Source organism: Ictidomys tridecemlineatus, unplaced genomic scaffold (assembly GCF_052094955.1).
Source record: "Ictidomys tridecemlineatus isolate mIctTri1 unplaced genomic scaffold, mIctTri1.hap1 Scaffold_1684, whole genome shotgun sequence".
Lineage (NCBI taxonomy): Eukaryota > Metazoa > Chordata > Mammalia > Rodentia > Sciuridae > Ictidomys > Ictidomys tridecemlineatus.
In genome coordinates this window covers 1-10,000 of record NW_027521465.1, presented here as the reverse complement: position 1 = coordinate 10,000, position 10,000 = coordinate 1, and the positions used below count along the sequence as shown (strand labels likewise).

The window sequence follows — 10,000 nt, the reverse complement described above, 5'->3', positions numbered from 1 at the left end:
GGAAATAGCATTCTAATGTCTTACTGCTTCGTGACTCCTGGCCTTTATCATAGGATGTTTAAGACAAAAACTGCAGAGTCTGGGCTCTGATTTGCAGGCTGGTTACATTTCGTGCTTACAAAAGAATGCAGTTTAAAACGGGTTTGGTAGGAAAAACATCCCAGACCAGCTATAGGATGGACGGGGATCATCACACAGATGAAGCAACTTGAAAGCAGTTCCACAATCATCAGCCTTCACCTTGGAAAGGATGCATGGGGATTTTTTTTTTTTTTTTTTTTTTTTTTGGTACTGGGAATTATACCCAGGGGCTCATCCACTGAGCCACATCCCCAATCCCTTTTTGTATTTTATTAGAGCCAGGGTCTCACTAACTTGCTTAGGGCCTTGCTAAATTGCTGAGGCTGGCCTCCAACTTGTGATCCTCCTGCCTCAGCCTCCCAAGCTGCTGAGATTAGAGGCACGTACTACCACGCCTGGCAGTTTAGACAATTTTTACTCCCATCAGAGAAATAGTAGGAGCCAGGCACGGTGGTGCATGCCTGTCATCCTAGCAGCTCAGGAGGCTGAGGCAGGAGGATGGCGAATTCAAAGCCAGCCTCCGCGAAAGCGAGGCCCTAAGCAACTCAGGGAGACCCTGTCTCTAAATAAAATGCAAAATAGGGCTGGGGACGGGGCTCAGGGGTCGAGTGCCCCTGAGTTCAATCCTTAGTACCCAAAAAGAAAGAGAGAGAGAGAGAGAGACTTTGAAGGAATCTCATTTTAAAAATTACTTTATCATAGTAACTGATGACCTTGTTTCGTAAAACTTCATGAATATTCTCATTTTCAATCGGCAAATACAGAGGACCTTTTTTGCATCCTCCATGAGAGAATCCTACCAAGAGATGCCGAGGTTTTCTACCCATTTGACTTATTCCCAGGGTCCGAAGTCTCTCTGTCTAAATAGGCAGCGCGTGTTTCCTTGTGGCCACAGACGTCCACATGGACCAACTATGGAGGCAGCCTCCAGCGTGTGGGTGCAAAGCGGTTAATCAACTTCATGCATGTTGCAGCCAATTGGTGGACAGAGCCAGATAATCGCGGGGGAGGATGCATTTGGAAGAAAATAAGTAAAAATAAAACACCTGTGATCTCTATTTCTAGCACAAAGATGAGCCACGCTGGACAGGGACCCCCCCCACCAGAGAAGTTCAGCAGAGACGCACGCATCTATGCAAAACCCGATCGAGACGCGCTGCAAAGACATGGAAATTGCTCCCAAGGAAGGAGGTACCAACCCCAAATTGATCCTCTCCACGTGTTTGGAAATCCCAGCCGGAACCGCAGGCAAGGACCGGAACGTGCAGTGGACCTCGCTGGGCACGTAGCAGGAGCAAGGGTGAGGACAGGCCCGCGCGGCTGGCGGCTGGCCCCAGGCCACCATCAGCACCACGGAGAGTGCCCCCCACTGCGCCTGCGTCAGCATCCTGGGCGGGTGCGGGGTCCCGGGACACCTGCGGGGCGAGAAGGCGAGAGGGTCTTACTTTCCGGGGCAGCGTAGTAGACCTGGTGTCGTGACCTGTCCACGTTCTCTTTAGTCAGGAGGGTAGAAAAATGACCTTCAGTCTTGACATTGATGGTTGGATTTGGAAACACGGAGATATATTGACGTTTTTTGCAAAATAATAAAGATAATGATAATCAATCACGAGTTTAATCTCTGCCTTCCGAAAGCATGAGCCAAAATCCACAATCCAAATTTAAATTTAAAAAGCAAAAAAAAAATTGTTTTTGAATAGTCTTCATTCAATGCCCAAGTTTCGCATGGGTTTTAATGGTGCGCTAGGGTGGTTTGCTGGGAGTTCAGCTTGGGGTGAACCTCTGTAAAAATCAAGGAAACACGTGTCGACCCAACAGAAATGTTCAAAAAAATATCTATAACGAAATGCATCAAATGGGGAACGCTCATAAGAATGTTCGACGGCCCCCGCCACCTCGTTTGGAGAGCGGTGATGCGGGTTTTCCGTCACGCCTTAGCTACCAAATGGTTTGGGCCAATTCTTGAAGGCGGTTGACTTGGGGACAGTGATGTGCGTGGACAAGACACAGCGGTCTTCTGGTCTCTCGCTCCTGCAAGGGAGCGCGGTCCGCAACCTCCCGCTTGCCCAGGCGTGGAGGACCCCAAAGTCGGTCCTCCCTGAAGCCCGTGTGCGCGCCTCGCGGTTCCGCTGCGCGCCAGGCTCGGGCTCCGCGGCTGAGCGCGGGCGCCACCGGCTCCCGGGCTTGGTGAGGGGGAACTCCCTCGCCCGGGCGCCCGGGATCTCCCCGCCCGCTGGCCAGCGCGCCAGACCTGCGGCTGCTTCCTCCAGGCGCTCTCGGGCCAGCGCCCTGCGCCCTGCACCCAGCGCCCTCGGGCAGACCTGGCCCCAGCGCTGCAAACGACCCCGTGGTCTTTGCTCTCCAAGCGACCTCCTCCGCCCAGTCCTCCTTCTCCCCGCGGGGGACTCGCCCAGGTACCCCTGCTCCTAGGGCGCCCCGACCTGCCCTGGTGGACAGTCCAGCCGCTGGCGGTTTGCTCCTGGTCCAGCGCCGACTACCTGGAGCGGCCGGGCGGGAGGCTCTGCGCCCCTGGCCGGCTTCCAGGGCCCGCTGGGTCTCGCTCCGCCGTCGGCGGCGCGGAGAATTAGGAGCTTTCCTGCCCCGCGGCTCGGGGGTGCCCCCGCGAGTCCCTCCCAGTCGCCTGCGGCTCGGACCTCCGGCCCCATCTGTCCCCAGAGCCGATTCGCGGGGGTGTCCACACAGCTCGGTTCCCATCTGGACACTGGGCGGTCCCCGTTTCCCACAAGAAGTCTGGGGGAAAGTGTGGGAGAGGGGGAGGGGGAGGGGGATGAAGAGGAGGAGGAGGAGGAGGAGGAGGAGGAGGAGGAGGAAGGAAAAGGAGGAGGAGGAGGAGGGGAGTGGGTGGGCGAGGAAGAGGAGGAGGAGGAGGAGGAGGAGGAGGACCGCCAGGAAAGAGGTAAGGGGACCGACCTGAGGGCTAGAGGGAGGAGGGGAGGCGGGGGAGGGGGAGGGGAAGGGCAGGAGGGGAAGGAAGGGGACCTGAGCCAGAGGAACTTGGAAAGGGGCCCGGGGTATTTCCCCCAGGATCCCAGGAGCAGACTCGACCTCACTTCCAAAAGCGTTTGGCTGCCCGGTGGAAAGTGGCTTGGAGAGCTGCTGGGGGGAGGGGGAGGCGGGTGTCGCGTTGGCGAGAGAGAGAGAGAGAGAGAGAGAGAGAGAGAGAGAGAGAGGGGGGGGGGAACAGCAGCCCCGGTTGCAAACACATCTGTTCCAAGCCCCCACTTTAAATTGCGCCACGGACCCTTGGATGCGCCTCCTGACCCTCGCGCCCAGATCCTTCCGTTGGGCTTCCTCCCGCTCCGTTCCCCCGTCTGCAGGCAGAGCCACCGTCCCCCGCGCGCCTTGGCCACCCGGGGTCCTCACCTGCCCTGGGGAAGCCGAGGTCCGCGGGGGCCGTGCGTCCGGAGCATCGACGGGTCTGGGGCGCGCGAGTCACCGCCGCGAGGCCATGCCCTCGCCGGGGCCCGGGGCGAAGCTGCTCCGCTTCCCAGCGCGGCGCCACCAGCCAGCGCCCTTTTATCCCCGACGCCGCCGGGAGGCTTCCCCGAGTCCACGCCTCGGCCCACCCCCACCCTGCCCCACCCCGGGGAGACGGCGCGCGGGCCTGAGCCCAGGGACCCTGGCCGCGCCGCTGCGCGCTCAGCCCTCGTCTCGCCTCCTCATGGCTCCAGCCCGGGGCCGGGCAGGCCGCGCCCAGAGCCCAGCGCGCACAGCGGCGAGGGGAAGCAGGAAGCCTCGTCCAGCGGGGACCCGGTCCGGGCGAGGACTCCGACTCGAGAGCGCGGTGGGAGCGGCCGCCGAGAAGTTGCAGGCCCGAGAGGCCGGAGGGTGGAGACGGTCTCTCCCCCTTTCAAGGGAAAAATATATTAAAAAAAAAAAAAAGAAGAAGAAGAAGGCGCGGAGCGTGCGCTCCTCCAGGCGGGACGGCGACTCCTCTGGCCGCGCCTCCGGCCCCGTGTGCAGCCAGGAGCCCGCAGCCCCCGCGGGCAGCCCGCGAGCCAGCGCCAGGCCCCGCTGCAACGTGAGCCCCACCACGCCCTCCCCCGCCGCCCTCCCCCAGGCCCGAGTCCCGCTGCCAAAAACCCGGAATGGCTGCTCCTGCGGGGGAGGGGGGGGAGCCAGGGCCCGGAACGGTGGGAGCCTGCTGGTAGGTGCCCCCAGCGAGTGGGCGACCAATGCACCCGGCCAGGCCAGGCTGGGGGACCCGGCAGGGGGCTCTCCTCTGGAGCTGGAGACTGGGGCCCCTGGGGGCGCACAGAGGTCAGGCTGGACCGGGGAAGGCTGGGCAGGGGGCTAGCAGCAGCCCACCTGGGGGAAAAGAAGGGCCCACCCCGAAGAAGAGCGGTTCCCGCGCAGGGGAAGGTGGTGTCCATGGGCTGTCCCCCTGGGGGGTTCCTGCCCTGCACCCACAGTGTGCCAGGGGTCTTGGGGAGCAAGCAAGAAAGGAGCCCGTTGGGGGAGACAGGGGCGTTTCCAAGCACGGATCGATCGCCTTCGTGCCTCCTAAGAAACACAGTGGGCTGCAATCCCCACCCTGAGGGCTGATTTGCACAGACAGGTCCCTATATATCCGCTTATTCTGCAGCTTTTCCGCAGGTGTAGACAAGTGTGCAGATGCCCGTCAATGCCTTTGAGGACCCTGTGTTTCTGCCTGCCCCCAAGCCACAGATGGCATTCAAATCCAAAGTCCTTCAATGTCTTATTGGCAGGCCACCACCTCTTGCCAGTCTAGTAGATCCCGAGTCCTGAGACTCTGTGAGGGGACAACTTCTCTTGGGTCCTTTTTCTCGTTGCAGAAGTATAGTCAGGCTCCTGTCCCCAAGCGTCCTGCCGGCCGGCTGCATCTTGCACCAATCCCTTCTTCTCTCAGCAGCCCAGACCCTCCCAAGTGCCACTGAGCCAGTCCCCAAGGGATCTGCTCAGATACCTGACTTGTGACGGAGGCCAAGAGATGGACGGTCACTCACCTCCGTGGATGGCTTTTATTATTAATTAATTGAATTTTTTGTAGCACCCAGGATGGGACCCGAAAGCCTTCTACCGCTGAGCCGCATCCCCAGCCCTTTGAGACAGGGTCTTGCAAGTTGGCTTAGGGCCTCGCTGAATCGCTGAGGCTGGCCTCCAACTTGCCAACCTCCCGACTCAGCCTCCAGACTCAGTAAGATGACAGGCGGGTGAATGAGATTCAGGTCTGTTGAGAAATTTGTAGATGAGAAAAAAAAAAAAGTCACCGTGCATAATTAAAGCATTATTTATTAATTTATTATTAATGTATTAATTGCAGGATCCCTTGATGTACCAATAAGGTCCCACGGATGGAGGTTCGAGGTCCATGTTGGTTAAGTTAAATTCGTCTGTCTGCTGACAGGAAGAGTCTGGCGGTGTGGGGGGTGCATTTTAAAATAAGCAAAAATTGTTTTCTGCAAAAAAAATATATAATAATCTTGTTTTTACCTAAAAAAATTTGCATTTGTGTAAGTTTTGCACACACAAAAAAGCACAAGAGTGTGTTTATAGTCCTGTTATTTATGTTTTTAAAAATGTGGGCATGGGATTGCAGAATTCTTAGGAATTCTTCTGCCTAAAATGTCTAGGGGGGGGAGGGGGGCCTCACAGGAAACTGAAACCGTCAGAAGGTTCCGGAGCACGCTGATCTTTAGCACAGGGATCTCCACGGTCATTGTGTTTGGCTCTTTTGGATTTTGGTACCATGTGGAAAAGATGTCAGTCTTTTTATCTTATTAAAAAGGAGAGAAAAGAGAAAAGCATCTCTTTCTAAATGCAACCCTCTGAATTGGGGAGTTCAGAAGGAAAACCAGGTGCTTCGTGACCCCGTCCCCCAACTTCACGTCATGGTGTCGGCATCAGACATCTCACGCCATCACAAGAGGAGCGAGTCCCATCTGCTTAGGTATTTCTGAGAGAGGGAGAGAGACCACGTTCACACGAGTTTTTTTAGGGGGTATTTTTTGCGATTGTTCAATCTCCTCATTGACTACAGTTATTAATCTCTGTCACTATTTGGATGTGAGGGGTCCCCCAAAAGCTCATGTGTGGGACCATGAAAGAAGATTCGGAGGAGAAATGATTGGGTTGCGAGAGGTGTAGACTCATAGTGGATTAATCCACTTGGATGGACTCACTGGGTGGAGACTGCAGCAGGTGGGGTGTGGCTGGAGGAGGGGGTCCCTGGGCTGTGCCTTTGGGGTCTCTGTCTTGTCCCTGGTGGGCAGAGCTCTCTCTGCTCCCTGGTGCCCTGTCCTGAGGTGCTCTCCTCCTCCAGGCCCTGCCGCCATCTTGTTCTGCTCCCCTTGGGCCAGAGCCATGGAGTCGGCCACCAGGGACTGAACCTTGGACACCATGAGCCCCAGATGAACTTCTCCTCCTCTAAATGCTCATGTGGGAGACCATGCAGGAACATTCAGAGGTGAAATGACTGGGTTAGGAGAGGTGTAGACTCATAGTGGATTAATCCACTTGGATGGACTCACTGGGTGTAGACCAATAAGTGGATTAATCCACTTGGATGGGCTCACTGGGTGTAGACTAATAAGTGGATTAATCCACTTGGATGGACTCGCTGGGTGTAGACTAATAGTGGATTAATCCACTTGAATGGACTCACTGGGTGGTGGCTGCAGCAGGTGGGGTGTGGCTGGAGGAGGGGGTCCCTGGGCTGTGCCTTTGGGGTCTCTGTCCTGTCCCTGGTGGGCAGAGCTCTCTCTGCTCCCTGGTGTAGACTAATAGTGGATTAATCCACTTGGATGGACTCACTGGGTGGTCACTGCAGCAGGTGGGGTGTGGCTGGAGGAGGGGGTCCCTGGGCTGTGCCTTTGGGGTCTCTGTCCTGTCCCTGGTGGGCAGAGCTCTCCCTGCTCCCTGGTGCCCTGTCCTGAGCTGCTCTCCTCCTCCAGGCCCTGCCGCCATCTTGTTCTGCTCCCCTTGGGCCAGAGCCATGGAGTCGGCCAACCACGGGCTGAACCTCGGACACCAAGAGCCTCAGATCCACTTCTCCTCCTCTAAGTTGTTCTGCTTGTGTTCTTTTTTCAAACAAGACTCTGAGGGTCCCCGTGTCTTGGGCTTCTTGGGGATGGTCCAAGTCACTGCCAGGTTGCACATTCAGGGGTCCACCCGGCTCACGTGATCTATCTCATTCTGAGTTTTGCTGCAATGACAGGAAGAGGCAGAGAGAGAGCGAGAGAGAGAAAAGACTTTTTAAAATCCCTGCACAGGAAGTCTGTGCCCGGTTCATGACCTCCCAGAGTTGGGCGTCCCCCAGGAAAACAGTTTGTGAAGCCGCGTCTTTCTCTGAGCAGAAACATGCTTCCAGGAATTTTCCCTGGGAAACTTCTCCCAGGTCAGTTAGGGGTGAAACTTCAATCAGCCGAGGACCCGAGGGGGGTTTTATGTTGCTTTTTATTTTTTTGGAGATAGCCGCCCCCCTCCACCACCACCACCACCACCACCATAGAAGCCTCGTGTTCTGCTGCATTTAGACAAAATGCTTCCAGATTTCTTTTTGCGTGTGTGTGGCCACTGATAAAAGTCGTTCAGGGAAGGGTCAAGAAATGCATCGGAAGTTCCTGTCCGAAACACGTCTGAGCCCTCTCCTAAGCAGAGGGAGATTGTCTTTCTTGCAACGCAGTTTGGAGGAAACCGTGCTCCCGTTGCTCGGGAACTCGCGGTGGACGTTGGCTGATGATGCAGGAGTGGGTGCCCACGGACAGGAAAGGGGTACAGTCACCCCTTGGTGTCTGCAGTGCAGGGCTCCCAGCAATCCCTGCCAACACCAGAATCTGCAGCTGTTCACATCCTTCGTATAAAATGGTGCAGAGCCGGGCACCGGGGTGCACGCCTGTGATCCCAGCAGCTGGGGAGGCTGAGGCAGGAGGATCGCAAGTTGGAGGCCAGCCTCAGCAACTTCGCGAGGCCCGAAGCAACTCTGTGAGACCCTGTCTCAAAATAAAAAGAAATTGATAAAAGTAAAAAAGGGACTCAGAGGTGGGTCTTGAATTGGGGAAATGCAATTTAAGCACCCGTACATTCAATTTCTACTACCCCACCCCAAATCGTGCAAAATTTTTATAGATATGTCCTCCTGCATGCATTAAATCACCCCTAGATGGCTTAAAATACTTCATGCAAGGTAAACGACGGCACACTGTGGTTTTGAGGAAATAACAACCTAAAAACAAAAAATAAATAAAAAATAAAAGAGAGAAATGTTGCATATTTTCAGTCTGTGGTTGGTTGAATCTACACATACGGACGGCCAAATGCATCTGACATTTTGTGCACCTTTGTTCAGTTTGGCTGTGAGCTTAAGACTGTGCAAAAAAATTAAGTGTTCAGCCAGGCCCAGTGGCACACACCTGTCATCCCAGTGGCTCAGGAGGCTGAGGCAGGAGGATGGCGAGTTCAAAGCCAGCCTCAACCAAAGGGAGGCCCTAAGCAACTCAGGGAGACCCTGTCTCTCGATAAAATGCAAAATAGGGCTGGGGACGGGGCTCAGGGGTGGAGTGCCCTGAATTCAATCCTTGGTACCCAAATAAATAAATGATTTTTTAAAATCAAGTTTTCACAAATATGTGATCAAAACATCCAAAGTTTGTTCTTTCTTTCTTTTCTTCTCATTCATTCTTTTGTTTTTTATTCTATCTTTCTTTCTTTCTTTCAATACATTTGGGCCGATTCTCCTTCCTGCAGCTGAGCTGGTCCCTGGCAGAGAGCCATCCAGCAGGTTCCACACAGAAGGGCTGGAGGTACTCGTGTGCTCAGAAGGCTGCTGGAGATCCTGCCCTTTCATGGGACCTGAGGCTCCATTCTTCCTACCTCAGGATGCATTCAGGAGACACCCAGGGAGGTGATGTCATCCTCCTTGGTAAAATGTCTCTGTCAAGTATTGGAAGCAGCAGCCTCGGTGAGCAGACTTGATGTGACCCAGTGACTCAAGTCCGCGTCCCCCCACCCCCGAAGCAAAGAAGCACAAATCAAGTCCTTGAGGTCAGAGCGGTTTGAGAGTCCCTTCCTGTCCCCGAGGGTGACTCATCCAAGGTCTTGTAAATACAGGTGCGTGTTTGTAAGCAGAGGCGCTTGGACATTGAGCAGGACCCCAACGAAACTCAAGAGCATTGCTCTTCAGAGAGCCATCCAGACTCTGTGGAAAACCGTGTCTCAAGCTGTAAATAAAATCTGCTTATAAACAAATGGGAGATGTTTGGAGAACCTGGATGGGAAAATGAAGGACCCGGGCACGGTTTCTTTGCGTAGGTCACAAGACACGAACCGTTAAAAAAAAAAAAAAAAAAAAATCCAAAAAATTAACTTAGAAACGATGCATCGTGGTTTCCATTTAGGTGTGAAATGTCGACAAAGATGGCATCTGTTTGCTGGCTCTGCCATCACAAGTCACCACAAAACTGGTGGCTTAGACACAAGAGGCTTGGATTGTCTTCAACACGGGAGTTTCCCAAAAGGAGACCCCACACCAGCATTCAGCCGTCTTTTCTATCATTCCCTGATTGAACCAACCCCTTGCAACCAATTTACTTTTCCTGGTACAGGGGAGCTTGCTTGCAACCCGTCTGTCTCAGGTCGAAATGCATTAAAAATAAACCCTCTCTGGAATCCATGCATAACCTCCTTCCAAGAACTATGATGACAATCATTCTTCAAAATCAACTTGTTACCCATTAGGTAAGGCCGACCCTGGTGAGCGGATTCCAGCTCCAGGTCCTGGGCTCAGAACTCCCCCGCCAGGTGCAGTGGTTTTCTCCACTTAGAATTTGTATGCGTGAAGTTATGTTTAAGGGAAGCTTGTTTTAGTAGGTTCAGCATGAAAAAAAACTGGCTGTGATGGGGCTCCCGGACGGCTCTCCGTGTTCTTAGCCTCCTGCTC

General features: G+C 54.6%; 1 protein-coding gene and 2 long non-coding RNA genes across 3 annotated transcripts in view; 2 read left to right on the top strand and 1 right to left on the bottom strand.

Annotated features, from left to right (window-relative positions):
- Mxra5 (matrix remodeling associated 5) overlaps nucleotides 1–3,651 on the bottom strand; it is a 27,582-nt gene extending 23,931 nt beyond the window's left edge. Inside the window, exons 1-2 of the mRNA XM_013363026.4 lie at nucleotides 3,466–3,651; nucleotides 1,281–1,496 (exon numbers count right to left, since the gene is read on the bottom strand). Coding sequence (XP_013218480.2) covers nucleotides 1,281–1,496; nucleotides 3,466–3,512 — 263 coding nt within the window. The 5' untranslated portion in view covers nucleotides 3,513–3,651. The remainder of the gene's footprint in view (nucleotides 1–1,280; nucleotides 1,497–3,465) is intronic.
- A 591-nt stretch (nucleotides 3,652–4,242) lies between these two features.
- On the top strand, nucleotides 4,243–5,515 carry LOC144372823 (uncharacterized). Its single transcript, XR_013432695.1, has 2 exons — nucleotides 4,243–5,291; nucleotides 5,387–5,515. It is a non-coding gene; the product is annotated as an uncharacterized LOC144372823 (long non-coding RNA).
- A 51-nt stretch (nucleotides 5,516–5,566) lies between these two features.
- On the top strand, nucleotides 5,567–8,676 carry LOC144372822 (uncharacterized). The gene is made up of 3 exons (XR_013432694.1): nucleotides 5,567–6,013; nucleotides 6,386–6,529; nucleotides 7,017–8,676. It is a non-coding gene; the product is annotated as an uncharacterized LOC144372822 (long non-coding RNA).
- The last annotated feature ends 1,324 nt before the right edge of the window (nucleotides 8,677–10,000 follow it).